The sequence below is a fragment of the Ornithodoros turicata genome, unplaced genomic scaffold, assembly GCF_037126465.1.
Source record: "Ornithodoros turicata isolate Travis unplaced genomic scaffold, ASM3712646v1 ctg00001343.1, whole genome shotgun sequence".
In the NCBI taxonomy this organism is placed as follows: domain Eukaryota; kingdom Metazoa; phylum Arthropoda; class Arachnida; order Ixodida; family Argasidae; genus Ornithodoros; species Ornithodoros turicata.
The window spans coordinates 1-17,056 of NW_026999561.1; the positions used below are offsets into that span (position 1 = coordinate 1).

Below are 17,056 nucleotides of genomic sequence, written 5' to 3' on the forward strand. Positions count from 1 at the left end.
ACACAATGGTAATTTAAGAATGACAATCTTATGTTATATTTTAACTAGTTTTTTCATTGAAAGTAATTGTTTACTATAGAGTGGTTTAAGAGACCAATGCTTTCACTTCAGCCATTCAATGAAAATAGTTTAATTCAATTGAGGAAATTATTTAGTGATGTAACTTCTATAGAAATAGGTATAAAACTATGGTTTGCTCCACAAATTTCTGAACATTGGCCATAAAAGATTCCTGGGCGTCTAGCTATTGTTGAAATTTGATTTAATCGTCCTGGACTGCATCTATTTTGACTCCAAGTGTTGGGGATTGTTCATGAATGAATAACATCAGCAGATGTAATTAGGATTCGTATATTAGTTTTAAGGCAGGACAATTCGGTTGTCAACGTCTAATAAACGGAATGGTGATAGGTTTCTTCAAAATTTGGGATTATAAATGAATCAAGTTCAATGTTGAAGTCGGGGTATTCATATGATCAATATCATTGATGCCGATAACTTTTATTGAGTGATGGATAGAATGATTCTTCTATTAAGTAAAGTAGTCGGAGAGATGGGAGAGCAATGTAGATTAAAATCACAGCAGGGATAATGGTTCAAAGGGTCTCAATCTCTTGACCTTCTATAAGGAACCGACTTGTTATAGAATTTAAAAACTTTTATAATTATATAAAGTGTAATTAAGGTAATTAAAACAATGATTGTTATAGAATGGTCATGAAAAAAAATTAACTGTTCTATAATTGGGGAGTTTCTGTTTGGAAATGATAGGTTAGCTCATGATATCATTAGTTATTTAATTAAAATATTGATTTGATTAAATGTGTGTTCTGATGGCGGATGATTAAGTTGTCATTCAATTGATGAAGTTGGAAATTGAGAGTTAATTACGAAGCGTTTTGAGGTTATTGCTTCTCATATAATGAAAATGAAATTAAAAACACTAATGAATGATATAATTGATCCTAGTGATGAAACTAAATTTCATTTAGTGAAAAAATCAGGATAGTCAGAATAACGTCGTGGTATTCCTCTTAATCCTAGGAAATGTTGTGGAAAGAAGGTTAAGTTTACTCCAATAAAATTGAGAAAAAGTGGATTTTTAATAAAATTGAGTTAAATGATCAACCAAAAAATATTGGGAATCAATGGGTGATTCCAGCTAAAATAGCAAATACTGCTCCTATTGATAAAACATAATGGAAGTGAGCTACGACATAATATGTATCATGAAGAATAATGTCAATTGATGAGTTAGCTTAAATAATTCCTGTTAAACCACCTATTGTGAATAGGAAGACAAATCCCAGGGATCATAAAATAGGGGTATCATATTGTATATGAACTCCATGAAGTGTGGCTAATCAGCTAAAATTTTTGATTCCGGTTGGGACAGCAATAATTATTGTTGCTGCCAGTAAAATAGGCTCGGGTGTCTACATCTATTCCAACAGTGAATATATGATGAGCCCATACAATAAATCCAAGAAGGCCAATTGCTACTATAGCATAAATTATTCCTAATGTCCCATAAGGTTCCTTTTTTCCTGTTTGAAAACAAATAATATGGGAAATTATTCCAAATCCTGGAAGAATTAAAATATATACTTCAGGGTGACCAAAAAATCAAAACAATGTTGATATAAAATTGGATCGCCTCCTCCTGCTGGGTCAAAGAAAGATGTGTTAAATTTCGATCAGTTAGTAATATGGTAATGGCTCCTGCTAAAACTGGGAGAGATAAAAGAAGTAAAATTGTTGTAACAAAAACAGATCATAAAAATAGTGGAATTCGCTCAAGTGTTATTCCTTTTGGTCGTATATTTATAATAGTTCTGATGAAGTTAATAGAACCTAAGATTGAAGAAATTCCTGCTAAGTGAAGACTGAAAATAGCTAGATCTACTGATATTCCGGAATGAGAAATGTTTGATGCAAGGGTGGGTATACTGTTCATCCAGTTCCAGCTCCATTTTCTACTATTGATGAAGATAATAGTAATAATAGTGAAGGTGGGAGAAGTCAAAATCTTATGTTGTTTATCCGTGGAAAAGCTTATATCTGGAGTTCCAAGCATAATTGGGATTATTCAATTTCCAAATCCACCAATTATGATTGGCATAACTATAAAGAAAATTATAATTAATGCATGAGATGTAACAATTACGTTGTAAATTTGGTCATCTCTGATTAATGATCCTGGTTGGCCTAGTTCTGATCGAATAAGAATACTAAGTGATATTCCAACTATTATTGACCATGCTCCAAATATTAAATATATTGTTCCAATGTCTTTATGATTTGTAGAGTAAAGGTCATCGCGGTAAAATGGCCGATTAAGGTGATAAATTGTAAATTTATTTATGAAAATTTCTTTTACTAGGTCTTTATTTTATAAAAAATATTAAATTGCAAATTTAAAGAAGATTTTCTAAGACTTAACTCTAATTAATTTGTACTTTGAAGGAACATAGTTTTTTTAACTTAAAGTCTTTTATTAAATTAATGGATTTATAACAAAAATTAATAATTGTATAATTAAAAATAAAATTATAGTATTGATTTTGACAGCTTTCATTTATTATTTAAATAAATTTTTAAAAAAAAAGGATAAGTTAGTCGAGTATAAAAATATAAATTAATTAATGAGGAAATAATTAAAAGGGATTCTTAGTATATTTATATTAAAAATAATAATTTTTAATGATATTCACTTTATAAAAAATCCAATTATAGGTGGTATTCCCCCTAATGATATAAGAAGGATGATAATGTAAAGAGAATTTTCTTTGAAAAAGAAATTGTCTGATTAATAAAATTTATGCTGTTAATATGTATAAAGTTGATAAAAAAAGCTAATATTGTTGTATAAATAAGTATGTATATTAATCATATATTTCTGTTAAGTATAATAAGTCTAAGTATCCATGCTAAATGTGTAATTGATGAGAATGCTAGAATTTTTCGAATTGAAAATGATTGAGACCTCCAAGGGATCCTATTATAGCTCTTATTGTGATGGCAATAAAAATAAATTTATTAACAAATATTCTAGTGATGTGGAGTGGAATAATTTTTTGAATTGACGATAGAAGAAGAAGGCTTTGTAAAGAAATTCCTTCTCTAATTTGAGGGAACCAAATGTGGAAAGGGGCAGCCCCCACTTTGATTATTATTGAACATCTGATAGCTGGGTTTAATTTTTCAATTGAAGTTGCACAATTTATTAAAAAGTTAATAATAATAAAAATATAAGCTGATGATGCTAAAGCTTGAATAATAAAGTAGGTAATTATTCTATTTGAAGATATTTGGTTATTAGAATTTATTAAAGGTACAAATGCTATTATATTAATTTCTAAACATATTCATAAAAATTAAAATGAGGAAGATGAGATTGAAATAAAAATTGATAATATAATGAATCATACTAAAATAATTTTTGATATTTTTATTAATAAAGGGTATACACCATATTTGGGGTATGAACCCACTAGCTTTTTTAGCTTACTTTATAATTTTTGGTGTAAGGGCACATTAAATTTTGATTTTAAAAGGGATGATTCAATTCATCAAAATTAAATAATAAAAGTACAAATTAATACATAATTTATCCTATCAAGATAATCCTTTTTCAGGCATTTTATTTTATAAAAGTTGTTTTATCGTTATTTTTAAATATTATCCCATCTAATTTCAAATTGGGAGCACCCAGACACAAATCACATTTAATTGTAGTAATCCTAAATGCAGCTTCTATTGAAGCAAGGTTTTTGTTGAATTTCATTTAAGCTACGCCAACTAAGAGAAAGAGTTAAAAATTAAAGTAAAAGGCCTAAAAATTGAAAAGTGGATTTAATGGTTTACTCGCGTAAACATCACGATCTGTAATATATTCATTCTATTTTATTAAGTTAACAACGGTATTGAAATATGTATATTATCCTTTATACCTATAGAAAGTAAAAAAAACTATAGGAATAAAGGATATTTATATGGTAAATAAAATTTTTTTTAAAAAGCTTTATGTATTAATTGATACTTTATTTATAGAAGTTTATCTTTTTCATTTTTGTTAAAAATAGTTTTTTAATTAATTCTGGCGAAGCCTGTGCCAGCCGCCGCGGTTATTCAGGCAGAGTAAAAATTTTTATCTTTAATTAAAAAAATTAATTTTTTTAATTAAAAAATTAAGGTGAAATTTTTTTTTAGTTTTAAATTGATTGATTTTATAAAATTTATTGTAAACTAGGATTAGATACCCTATTATTAATATAAGGTGAAATTGGGAGTAATTTTTAGGTTATTAAATCTTAAGATTTTGGCGGTATTCTAAGCTTTTTAGAGGAATTCATTCTTTGATTGATAAAACTCAAAAATCTTACTTAATTTAGTTAAGTCAGTTTGTATATCGCTATCATTTATAATTATACTATTTGGTTATGATTTTAATTATTTTTTTTTAAAAATGTTAGGTCAAAATGCAGTGTAAAATTAAGGTTGAAATGGGTTACATTTATTGATATATGGTTTATTTGAAATATTATTAAGGATTTAATAGTAAGTTAAAATTATAATGTTTAACTGAAAGAAGCTCTAGGATATGCACATATCGCCCGTCGCTCTCACTTGTGAGATAAGTCGTAACAAAGTAAAAGTACCGGAAGGTGTTTTTTGGGATGTAATCATTATATTGATATTTCATTTACAATGAAAAAGTGCTATGTAGGCCATTCTAATAAAGTGGAGATTGTTAAAATTTTATTTATTAGGGATTTTTATTTATATCATGCGTGAGGTTATTTTGGAACGATAGATTAATGTACTGTTATGGAACTTTGAAAAAATTATAGTTGTTTTTGTAGAAGTTAAATAGTTTTGTACCTTTTGTATCAGGGTTTAATTAAATTTAGTAAGGTTTTTATTATCTCCCGAATTATTTTGAGCTACTTAATGAATTTTTAAACGTTTTAGAGTTTAAATTAAGTTGTGGTAGAAATGAAATTTTAATCGAAAAATGTGATATCTGGTTATTTTTGAAAAATTATATGTTTTTATATATTTTGTGCTTTATAAGTAGATTTATATTTTTTGCTCTTTGGGATAAGCTTTGGAGTTTTATATAAAAATTTTATTTTTAAAGTAAAAGGTTTAAAATTTACTTATTTGTAATAAAAGAATTTTAATGATGTTTTTGGTTTTATTTTTTTTTGTTTTATTTAATTATATGTTAAAAGTGATGATGTTAAAATTAGTATAATTTTTTATTTTTTTAAAAAAAATTAAGTTTAATTTAATTATTTTTAAAAAGTATAGTAACTCGGCAATTGTAACTTCTGAATGTTTATCAAAAACATTGTATTTTGATGTTAATGAAATATAAAACCTGCTCAATGTTTTGTAAATTGCTGTGGTATTTTGACTATGCGAAGGTATTGAAATAAGATTTTTAATGGATGCTAAGAGAATGGTTTAACAGGGGTTAACTTTCTTTATTTTTATTTTAAAAGTTAATTTAAATATGAAAAAGTTTTTATGCAATTTTGGGACAAGAAGACCCTATGAATTTTTTTAAGAATAGGTATTTAGCTATTTTTGTAGAATGGAGATATCTTTTTTTAATTGGTTGGGGCGACTTTTAAAGATAGGAATCTTTAAAATGATTAAAATGATCCATTAATAGTGATTATTTGAATAAAATACTCTAGGGATAACAGCGTTATTATTTTGGATAGTTCATATAGATAAAATAGATTGCGACCTCGATGTTGGATTAAGATACTTTTATAATGAAGAAGTTATAATAAGAAGTTGCTCAACTTTTAAATTCTTACATGATCTGAGTTCAGACCGGCGTGAGCCAGGTTGGTTTCTATCTAAATTTTGAAGTTATTTTCATAGTACGAAAGGAATTGATTATATAAAATTTTTAAATAAAAATTTTAGTTAAAGTTTATTAGCTTGGCAGATTAATTGTGTCAAATTTAGAATTTGATGAGGACTCTGGGTAGTCAGTTAATAATATTGGATTAAAGTGGCAGATTAAATGCGAAGGATTTAAGCTCCTTTAATGAATTTTCCTTTAATAATAATTGTTTTTAGATATGTATTATTGTTATTAATGGTGTTAGTAAGAGTTGCTTTTTTTACGCTTATAGAACGAAAAGTCCTTGGTTATATTCATCTTCGAAAGGGACCAAATAAGGTAGGTTATGCTGGAATTTTTCAACCTTTTGCAGATGTTATTAAGCTTTTTGTGAAAGAAAGAAATATGATAAAGTTTATAAATTTGTTTTTATATTTATTTATTCCTGTTCTTTCTTTAATTTTGATACTTTTATTTTGGGTATTGTTTTTTTGAAATAAAAATCAAATTGAAATAGAATATAGATTGATTTATTTTTTATGTATCTCTAGACTTGGGGTATATGTGATTTTAATTGGAGGTTGAGCCTCTAATTCTAAGTATGCATTATTAGGTTCATTTCGAGGGTTGGCTCAAGTTATTTCATATGAGGTTAGATTAGCAATAATTTTGATTAGAGTTATTTATTTGGTTGGCAGATATAATTTGTTTTTTATAGGAGATTTTCAAAAAGTGTATTGGTTAATTTGAGGGATGTTTGGGTTATTTATTATATGGATTATTTCTTGTTTAGCGGAGACTAATCGTAGACCCTTTGATTTGTCTGAAGGGGAGTCAGAATTAGTTTCAGGTTTTAATATTGAATATGGATCGTATGGGTTTGCTGTTTTATTTATGTCTGAGTATGGTAACATTATTTTTATAAGAATATTAGTTCAATTATATTTATTGGAGGGTTAGGATTTATATGTATTGGTTTATTATTAATGATATATTTATATTTATTGGTTCGTGGAACTCTAGTACGGGTTCGGTATGATTTGTTAATAATGATGGCTTGGAAGGTTATTTTACCTGTGAGTATTTTTTTGTTATATATTTTTTTTTTTATTAAGATGTTTTATTGTTATTTTATTTGGGTCAAAAATAGAATAGACATTTAGGGGTATCCTATCTTATACTTTCAAAGTATATACTTGAGTTTAGTTAAAATGTCTATTTAAAAATTGGTGTAATTAAAAAATATGAAAAGTATATTATAGTTAGGATTTGTCCAATGTTAATGAATGGTGGCTCTACTGGACAAGCTCCGATAAATGTTAATAGAATGAATGTATTAACGAAGATTCAGAATAAGATTTTTTTAATTGGGTTTATTGATGATGATTTAAACTTTGATTTTGTTGTGAATGGAAGAATTAAAATAATTAGAATAGATATAACTAAAGCTACAACCCCTCCTAGTTTATTGGGAATTGATCGAAGAATTGCATAAGCGAATAGGAAGTATCATTCTGGTTGAATATGGGGTGGAGTGATAAGTGGATTTGCTATTAGGAAATTCTCTGGGTCGGAAAATATATACGGATAAATTAAAATTACTAGTGTTAGCAATATAAGTGCTAAAATTACCCCTAAAATATCCTTATATGTAAAATATGGATGGAAAGGAATTTTATCAATACTGTTAGAAATTCCTAATGGATTTGATGAGCCTGTTTCGTGAAGAAGTGAGATGTGAATTATAATTATCGCTAGTAGGATAAAAGGGAATAAAAAATGAAGAGTAAAGAATCGAGTTAAGGTGGGGTTATCAACTGAAAACCCACCTCAAATTCATTGAGTAATTGTATGACCGATGTAGGGAATAGCTGAAAGAAGATTTGTAATTACTGTTGCCCCTCAGAATGATATTTGGCCTCAAGGTAGAACATATCCTAAAAATGCAGTAGCTATTAAAATTAAAATGATGATTGTTCCTGAAATTCAAGGGCCTTTTAAATAGAATGAAGAGAAAAATAGACCACGTGCTACGTGAATGTATAAGAAAATAAAGAAGAAAGAGGCTGTGTTAGCATGTGCTGCTCGGATTATTCATCCTAGATTGACATCACGTGTGATGTGTGATACTCTTGAAAATGCAGTTGTAATATCTCTTGAAAAGTGTATAGCTAGAAAAACTCCTGTTAAAATTTGAATAATTAAACATATTCTAAGTAAGGATCCATAATTTCATATGTATGAAATGTTTGAGGGAGCAGGTAAATCAATTAATGTTGAGTTGATGATTTTGATTAAGCTATTGGATTTCCGAAGAAGCATTAGTTAGATTTTAGAGGGCTATAATTGATTTAATAATTATTATAATAGAAATTAGAGAGATTAATAAGTAAATTATTATAAATAGTAATATTATTAAAGGTTTTTCTGTTAAAATTTCTTGAATTTGTATTTTATTTATAGATACTATTGGAAAATTATTAATTTTTAGTACCAATAATAATGGAAGTCTAATAAAAAGTCATTTTTTGTTAAAAGTAAATTTTTTATTTGGTGTTAAACTTGTAATGTACAGAAAAATTACTAGTAAACCTCCTAAGATAAGAAGTGTAATAATTAGAATGAATCAAGAGAATTTTATAAATTTATATATCATGATTCTTATGTAGATTGTAGTTAAAATCATGATTATAACTATAGAAATAGGGTGTGTTGAGGATATAAATATAAGGGGTATAATTATTATAAATTTTATTTCAGAAAATAGTATAATTAAATATTTAAATTTTGGGGATTTAGGATGAGGTATCTTTTCTGAAATTACAAGATTTAATCAATTAAGGGTTACAAAACCTTTGTTTTCTTTTAAACTATTGTAACTAATGTTTATGTTTGGGGTGTTAATTTATTTTTTTGGTTTAATAAGTATTTTTTTTAACCGGAATCATATTTTAATTTTGTTTTTGTGTTTAGAGTTTATATATTTAGGAATCTTATATAATGTTGTACTTTTTGATGGGTTTAAATATGATTTTTTGAGAATAATCTTGTTTATAATTCTTGTGGTTTGCGAAGCTGGGTTGGGGCTAAGAATTTTAGTAATAGGAGTTTATTTTTATGGAAATGATAAATTAATTCAATAAATTTAATGAAATGTTAATTTTAGTATAGTATTAATTATGATAATATGCATGTATTTATACTTCTCTTTTGTTGAATTTATATTTGTGTTGTTTTTTTGTTGCTTATTTACTTTTTTTTTAGTTGATTGGTCTGGTATTTATTTATTTGTTGGGGAGTTATTTGGGATAGATATATTGGGTTTTTTTTGATTGAGTTAAGTTTGTGGATTGGAATACTAATATTTTTAGCTAGAATGAGTTTAAAGGTTAATTTTGATAAGATATTTAATTTTTATATTATTTTGATAGTTCTTCTTTTAATTTTTTGCTTTTTGCTTCAAAATTTAATTGGGTTTTATTTATTTTTTGAAAGAGTTTTGTTTCCTATTGTTATATTAATTATGGGTTGGGGATACCAGCCTGAACGTCTTCAGGCTGGTATTTATATACTATTTTATACACTTTTTGGTTCACTCCCTTTATTTTTGTTTTTTTTATTCAATAGAGAAAGATTAAGAATTTTTTATATTTATTGAATAAATTATAGATTATCAATAGTGATAGTGCTTATAGGAGTTTTAGGATTTTTAGTAAAAATACCAATATTTTTTGTTCATGTTTGACTCCCAAAGGCTCATGTTGAAGCTCCGGTAGCTGGATCTATGATTTTGGCTGGTGTGTTATTAAAATTAGGAATTTATGGACTTCTTCGAATTAAATTTTTTTTAATTAATAATTTTAATAGATTTAGTTTTCTGATTATGAGAGTTGTTTTGATTGGCGGTTTAATAATTAGATTAATTTGTTTATGTCAGGTTGATGTTAAGGCACTGATTGCATATTCTTCTGTATGTCATATGGGTATGGTTTTAGGAGGTCTTATGAGTATAACTGGTTGAGGGTTGATTGGAAGTTTAGCTATAATGATTGGTCATGGTCTTTGCTCATCAGGGTTATTTTGTTTAGCAAATATGTACTATGAACGGTTCTACACTCGTAGAATAATTCTTTTAAAAGGTTTAGGAAGAGTATTTCCATTTTAGGATTGTGATGATTTTTATTTAGAATTATTAATATAGCAGCCCCTCCTTCTATAAATTTAGGTGGAGAGTTACTATTAATAGGTGGTATTATAAAGTGGAGATTAATAGTAATAGTTCCTTTAGGTTTAATATCTTTTTTTAGTGCAGGGTATTCTTTGTATATATTTAGTTATTTAAATCATGGGAAAGGATGGGTGGTATATGGTGTGTTTATAATTTCAATTCGAGAAATATATCTATTATTTCTTCATTTAATTCCCCTATTATTGTGAATTTTGAAAATGGAGATATTTATAATTTGGTTTTATCTAGTTAGTTTATATATAAAATATTAAATTGTGGATTTAATGAGGAATTATCACTGGATAATTTTTTTCCAATGAGGAGTTTATATATTTATTTTAAGAATTTTTTTTTTTACCCTAGGCGTATGATTTATAATATATATAAATGTTTTAGTAATTGAATATTTTTTATTAGTTTTAGGGGATTTTGAATTAAAATTTTATTTATTGTTTGATTGGATGAGAATAATATTTGTTTGCGTGGTTTTGTTTATCTCATGTATAGTTATTTTTTATAGAAATGACTATATGGAAAGAGAAAAATTTAAAAATTATTTTTGTTATGGAGTTTTATTATTTGTTGGGTCTATACTAATAATAATTATGAGTCCTAATTTATTAATAATTTTATTGGGGTGAGATGGTTTAGGCTTAGTTTCATATTGTCTAGTAATTTTTTATCAGAATTATAAATCTGATAGAGCTGGAATAATTACTGTGATGAGAAATCGAATTGGGGATGTGATAATTTTATTATCTTTTGTTTTTCTTTTAAATTTTGGAAATTTAGATTTTTTGGTTTTTAAAAAAATATTTTTTGTAGGAGGTTTAATGCTAATCATTGCTGGTATAACTAAAAGAGCTCAAATTCCTTTTTCTGCCTGACTCCCCGCTGCTATGGCAGCCCCAACCCCCGTCTCCTCTTTAGTTCATTCTTCAACTTTGGTTACAGCTGGTGTTTATCTTTTAATTCGTTTAGATATGTTATTTTGTATTAGTGGTTTTAGATGATTTTTATCTTTTTTGGCTTTGTTAACTATGGTTATATCAGGGGTTGGGGCTGTATTGGAAATGGATCTAAAAAAAATTATTGCTTTGTCTACTCTTAGACAGCTTGGTTTAATAATATTAATTTTGTCTTTAGGGGAAACAGGTCTAGCTTTTTTTCATTTATTAACTCATGCATTATTTAAGGCTATATTATTTTTATGTGCTGGTTTTATAATCCATAGAAGATTAGGAGGGCAGGATATTCGTTTTATGGGATTTTTTTTTTGTTCTAATCCTTTAATTGGAATATCATTTAGACTAGCTAATTTATCACTATTTGGGTTACCATTTTTAAGAGGATTTTATTCAAAAGATATAATTTTAGAATTTGTTTATGCTAATAAGGAAAATTGATTTACTACTTCTTTGGTTGTATTAGCAACTGTAATAACTTGTGTTTATTCATTGCGTGTTATATATTATTCAATATGAAGGGGTAGAAGAAAGTTAGTTGTTTTCTCTAGTCATTGGTCTTTTTGAATAGAAGTTCCAGTGTTCCTTATAGGATTGTTGGTAATTTTTTTTGGTTCGATAATAAGATGAATTATGTTTTCTTGTTGGGATTTAAGAATTATGATATTGAAGATCAAAATGGTTAATGTTGTAATTTTAGGTTTAGGTTGTTGAGTCTTTTACTCTCTATACAGAGGTTTTATTGGAATCATTAACTTAAGTAAAGTTAATGATTTTTTTGGGAGTATATGATTTTTATCAATTAGATCCGGGAGACTATCTGTGAAATCATTGGTTTCTGGTCTTTATTACTATAGGTTTGATAATGGATGATTAGAAGAAATTGGGCCGCAGGGAGTTTATAAATTTAATTATGCAGCTAGAATATTTGTACAATGGTTCCAAGTTAGTAATCTAAAAAATATTATTATTTTAATATTTTTTATTGTATTTTTATTCTTTTAGTTCTTATAGTTTAATTTAAAATATAATAGTGAAAATATTATGATATTTGTTTTGAGAATATTTTTAGCTAAAATTGCTTTTTAACAATGAAAATGTTAGGTGTTTTAATACACTATAAAAACAAAGACCAAATGTTTCCATTATTTTAAGGTTAGCAGCCTTTAATAGTGATCTTAATAGGATTTAATGAAATCAGTATATTCATTAACAGTGAATAGCCTCTTTTTGGCTTCTATTAATAAGAGAGGGGTTTTCCTAAGTTCAGGTCGAAACTGATTGCAATTATTGCTTCACTCTTAGAATAGGCTAAAGCAATTTCTAATTGCAGGTTAGATTTTATAAATTTTAAATACTACTCTCTGGATTTATGAGACTCATTCAATTATTCCATTTTTTCACTCATACACAAGACCAATTAAAATTAAATTAATAATTGTAAATATTATTATTAATGAGCTGATACTATCAAGGTTTTGAGTAATTGGAAAAGGTAAAAGGATAACAATTTCAATATCAAAAATTAAAAAGATAATTGCGATTATAAAAAATCGGAGAGAAAAGGGGGTGCGGGAGAGAGAAAAAGGGTCAAATCCACACTCAAAGGGAGAGTTTTTTTCTTTTTTTAGGAAATTTTTTTTGTTTGTTAAATTTCCTAAAAAAAAAATAATTCTTGCTATTAATAGTGAGATTATAAGAAATTTTATTATTTTATTTTTAAAAAAACTTTCTAATTGGAAATTAGATGTACTGTGGTATATACTAATAAAATAGAATGTTCATCAATATACAAATGTATAAAGGAATAACCAAACAACGTCTACAAAATGTCAGTATCAAGCAGCAGCTTCAAATCCAAAGTGATGTTTATCAGAAAAGTGGCTTAGATAAATTCGTAAAGATGAAATTGATAAAAAGGTGGTCCCAATTAATACATGGATTCCATGAAAACCAGTTGCTATAAAAAATGTAGATCCATAAACAGAATCTGAAATTGAAAATGGAGCTTGGATGTATTCTCATGATTGAAGAGATGTGAATAAGATTCCTAAAATAATAGTTATTAATAGTGCGTTTTGACTTTCGTTATAATTTTTTATTAGAAGTCTGTGATGTGCTCAAGTAACAGAAATTCCTGAGGAGAGTAAGATTGTTGTATTTAACAATGGGATTCTAAATGGGTTAAAGGGAATAATTCCTTGTGGAGGCCACATTGAACCAATTTCAATATTTGGAGAAAGACTTCTATGGAAGAATGACCAGAAAAATGAAACAAAGAAAAAAACTTCAGAAATAATGAATAGTATTATTCCTCATTTTATATTAAGTAACACAATTGAGTTATGATTTCCTTGAAATGATGCTTCTCGACAAATATCTCGTCATCATTGAATTATAGTTAGAATAGTAATTAAAGTTGCTAATTGAATAAGCAAAAAATTTTTAAAATGTATTATATTAATCATACCAACTATAAATGATAATGCTGCAATTGAACCTGTTAAAGGTCATGGTCTTTTATCTACTAAATGGAAGGGTTGGAATGTCATTAGTTTAATTCATTTAAGTAGAGTGAGGTTAATGTAATGAATACATATCTTTGAATTACAGCAACAGCTATTTCTAAAAGAAGAAGGATAATTATAACTGGTAAAATTATTAAATTAATAAGTGGTATATTTTCTATAATGTTTCTTAGTAAACAAAGGAGAAGATGCCCCGAAATTATGTTTGCGGTTAGACGTACTGATAGTGTTAATGGTCGAATTAAGTTACTAATTGTTTCAATACATACTATGAATACTGTTAGAAAAATTGGAGTTCCTAGAGGGACCAGATGGGCAAATATATGATTTGTTTGGTTGATCCACCCGTATAACATGAATGTTAACCATATTGGGAGAGCTAGGAATGAAGATAGATTAATATGGCTTGTTGGGGTGAAAATATATGGGAAAAGTCCTATGAAGTTGCAGGTTAAGATAAATCAGAAAAGAACAATGAAAATATAAATGAATTTAATATTTTTTTTCGAGAAGAGATTTTTTAATTCATGAAATAGTAATAATGAAGTTTTATTCCATAAAAAATGAATACGAGATGGGATAACCCAATAAATTATTGGAATAAATAGTAGTGGGAGTAAAAGTCTTGTTCAGTTTAATGTAAGTGTTTTTGAGGTTGCTGGGTCAAAAATAGAGAATAAATTTATTATCATTTTCACTCTTTTTCAAAAATGTTTTTTTTAATTGAAGTTTTAGAGGTTTTAAGGTTAAAAGAAAAGTATATAACGGTTGTTAAAATTACTATTATACATAAAAATGAAAAGGTTAAGATATTTCAGTTTATTGGAAAGAGTTGTGGGATTAAAAAACACAATGGTAATTTAAGAATGACAATCTTATGTTATATTTTAACTAGTTTTTTCATTGAAAGTAATTGTTTACTATAGAGTGGTTTAAGAGACCAATGCTTTCACTTCAGCCATTCAATGAAAATAGTTTAATTCAATTGAGGAAATTATTTAGTGATGTAACTTCTATAGAAATAGGTATAAAACTATGGTTTGCTCCACAAATTTCTGAACATTGGCCATAAAAGATTCCTGGGCGTCTAGCTATTGTTGAAATTTGATTTAATCGTCCTGGGACTGCATCTATTTTGACTCCAAGTGTTGGGATTGTTCATGAATGAATAACATCAGCAGATGTAATTAGGATTCGTATATTAGTATTATAAGGCAGGACAATTCGGTTGTCAACGTCTAATAAACGGAATGTGGATAGGTTTTCATCAAAATTTGGGATTATAAATGAATCAAGTTCAATGTTGAAGTCGGGGTATTCATATGATCAATATCATTGATGCCCGATAACTTTTATTGAGATTGATGGATAGAATGATTCTTCTATTAAGTAAAGTAGTCGGAGAGATGGGAGAGCAATGTAGATTAAAATCACAGCAGGGATAATGGTTCAAAGGGTCTCAATCTCTTGACCTTCTATAAGGAACCGACTTGTTATAGAATTTAAAACTACATTTATAATTATATAAAGTGTAATTAAGGTAATTAAAACAATGATTGTTATAGAATGGTCATGAAAAAAAATTAACTGTTCTATAATTGGGGAGTTTCTGTTTGGAAATGATAGGTTAGCTCATGATATCATTAGTTATTTAATTAAAATATTGATTTGATTAAATGTGTGTTCTGATGGCGGATGATTAAGTTGTCATTCAATTGATGAAGTTGGAAATTGAGAGTTAATTACGAAGCGTTTTGAGGTTATTGCTTCTCATATAATGAAAATGAAAATTAAAACACTAATGAATGATATAATTGATCCTAGTGATGAAACTAAATTTCATTTAGTGAAAAAATCAGGATAGTCAGAATAACGTCGTGGTATTCCTCTTAATCCTAGGAAATGTTGTGGAAAGAAGGTTAAGTTTACTCCAATAAATATTGAGAAAAAGTGGATTTTTAATAAAATTGAGTTAAATGATCAACCAAAAAATATTGGGAATCAATGGGTGATTCCAGCTAAAATAGCAAATACTGCTCCTATTGATAAAACATAATGGAAGTGAGCTACGACATAATATGTATCATGAAGAATAATGTCAATTGATGAGTTAGCTAAAATAATTCCTGTTAAACCACCTATTGTGAATAGGAAGACAAATCCCAGGGATCATAAAATAGGGGTATCATATTGTATATGAACTCCATGAAGTGTGGCTAATCAGCTAAAAATTTTGATTCCGGTTGGGACAGCAATAATTATTGTTGCTGCAGTAAAATAGGCTCGGGTGTCTACATCTATTCCAACAGTGAATATATGATGAGCCCATACAATAAATCCAAGAAGGCCAATTGCTACTATAGCATAAATTATTCCTAATGTCCCAAAAGGTTCCTTTTTTCCTGTTTGAAAACAAATAATATGGGAAATTATTCCAAATCCTGGAAGAATTAAAATATATACTTCAGGGTGACCAAAAAATCAAAACAAATGTTGATATAAAATTGGATCGCCTCCTCCTGCTGGGTCAAAGAAAGATGTGTTAAAATTTCGATCAGTTAGTAATATGGTAATGGCTCCTGCTAAAACTGGGAGAGATAAAAGAAGTAAAATTGTTGTAACAAAAACAGATCATAAAAATAGTGGAATTCGCTCAAGTGTTATTCCTTTTGGTCGTATATTTATAATAGTTCTGATGAAGTTAATAGAACCTAAGATTGAAGAAATTCCTGCTAAGTGAAGACTGAAAATAGCTAGATCTACTGATATTCCGGAATGAGAAATGTTTGATGCAAGGGGTGGGTATACTGTTCATCCAGTTCCAGCTCCATTTTCTACTATTGATGAAGATAATAGTAATAATAGTGAAGGTGGGAGAAGTCAAAATCTTATGTTGTTTATCCGTGGAAAAGCTATATCTGGAGTTCCAAGCATAATTGGGATTATTCAATTTCCAAATCCACCAATTATGATTGGCATAACTATAAAGAAAATTATAATAAATGCATGAGATGTAACAATTACGTTGTAAATTTGGTCATCTCTGATTAATGATCCTGGTTGGCCTAGTTCTGATCGAATAAGAATACTAAGTGATATTCCAACTATTATTGACCATGCTCCAAATATTAAATATATTGTTCCAATGTCTTTATGATTTGTAGAGTAAAGTCATCGCGGTAAAATGGCCGATTAAGGTGATAAATTGTAAATTTATTTATGAAAATTTCTTTTACTAGGTCTTATATTTTATAAAAAATATTAAATTGCAAATTTAAAGAAGATTTTCTAAGACTTAACTCTAATTAATTTGTACTTTGAAGGAACATAGTTTTTTTAACTTAAAGTCTTTTATTAAATTAATGGAATTATAACAAAAATTAATAATTGTATAATTAAAAATAAAATTATAGTATTGAATTTTGACAGCTTTCATTTATTATTTAAATAAATTTTTAAAAAAAAAGGA

At 27.3% G+C, this 17,056-nt stretch overlaps 9 protein-coding genes and 2 pseudogenes across 9 annotated transcripts; 3 read left to right on the forward strand and 8 right to left on the reverse strand.

Annotated features, from left to right (window-relative positions):
* Nucleotides 1–92: 92 nt before the first annotated feature.
* Nucleotides 93–919, reverse strand: LOC135376866 (cytochrome c oxidase subunit 2-like; annotated as a pseudogene).
* On the reverse strand, nucleotides 789–2,308 carry LOC135376880 (cytochrome c oxidase subunit 1-like; annotated as a pseudogene).
* Nucleotides 2,309–2,691: 383 nt separating this feature from the next.
* On the reverse strand, nucleotides 2,692–3,398 carry LOC135376882 (NADH-ubiquinone oxidoreductase chain 2-like; the record flags this gene model as incomplete). The annotated part of the gene is given in 2 exon segments (XM_064609323.1): nucleotides 2,692–2,975; nucleotides 2,978–3,398. Coding segments are annotated over 2 exon segments (648 nt in total), but the record flags the coding sequence as incomplete, so codon positions are not given.
* Nucleotides 3,399–6,028: 2,630 nt separating this feature from the next.
* Nucleotides 6,029–6,935, forward strand: LOC135376873 (NADH-ubiquinone oxidoreductase chain 1-like). The gene is given in 1 exon segment (XM_064609316.1): nucleotides 6,029–6,935. A coding segment is annotated over 1 exon segment (756 nt). The 5' UTR covers nucleotides 6,029–6,070; the 3' UTR covers nucleotides 6,827–6,935.
* Nucleotides 6,936–7,082: 147 nt separating this feature from the next.
* On the reverse strand, nucleotides 7,083–8,200 carry LOC135376871 (cytochrome b-like). The gene is given in 1 exon segment (XM_064609315.1): nucleotides 7,083–8,200. A coding segment is annotated over 1 exon segment (813 nt). The 5' UTR covers nucleotides 8,189–8,200; the 3' UTR covers nucleotides 7,083–7,375.
* Nucleotides 8,201–9,039: 839 nt separating this feature from the next.
* Nucleotides 9,040–12,063, forward strand: LOC135376868 (NADH-ubiquinone oxidoreductase chain 4-like). The gene is given in 2 exon segments (XM_064609313.1): nucleotides 9,040–10,026; nucleotides 10,029–12,063. Coding segments are annotated over 2 exon segments (1,059 nt in total). The 5' UTR covers nucleotides 9,040–9,242; the 3' UTR covers nucleotides 10,304–12,063.
* Nucleotides 10,443–12,063, forward strand: LOC135376876 (NADH-ubiquinone oxidoreductase chain 5-like). The gene is given in 1 exon segment (XM_064609319.1): nucleotides 10,443–12,063. A coding segment is annotated over 1 exon segment (507 nt). The 5' UTR covers nucleotides 10,443–10,993; the 3' UTR covers nucleotides 11,501–12,063.
* Nucleotides 12,064–12,832: 769 nt separating this feature from the next.
* Nucleotides 12,833–13,611, reverse strand: LOC135376874 (cytochrome c oxidase subunit 3-like). Its single transcript, XM_064609317.1, is given in 1 exon segment — nucleotides 12,833–13,611. A coding segment is annotated over 1 exon segment (714 nt). The 3' UTR covers nucleotides 12,833–12,897.
* Nucleotides 12,833–14,429, reverse strand: LOC135376877 (ATP synthase subunit a-like). Its single transcript, XM_064609320.1, is given in 1 exon segment — nucleotides 12,833–14,429. A coding segment is annotated over 1 exon segment (669 nt). The 5' UTR covers nucleotides 14,280–14,429; the 3' UTR covers nucleotides 12,833–13,610.
* A 126-nt stretch (nucleotides 14,430–14,555) lies between these two features.
* On the reverse strand, nucleotides 14,556–15,423 carry LOC135376878 (cytochrome c oxidase subunit 2-like). Its single transcript, XM_064609321.1, is given in 1 exon segment — nucleotides 14,556–15,423. A coding segment is annotated over 1 exon segment (663 nt). The 5' UTR covers nucleotides 15,232–15,423; the 3' UTR covers nucleotides 14,556–14,568.
* A 146-nt stretch (nucleotides 15,424–15,569) lies between these two features.
* On the reverse strand, nucleotides 15,570–16,785 carry LOC135376881 (cytochrome c oxidase subunit 1-like). The gene is given in 1 exon segment (XM_064609322.1): nucleotides 15,570–16,785. A coding segment is annotated over 1 exon segment (498 nt). The 5' UTR covers nucleotides 16,567–16,785; the 3' UTR covers nucleotides 15,570–16,068.
* Nucleotides 16,786–17,056: the final 271 nt, after the last annotated feature.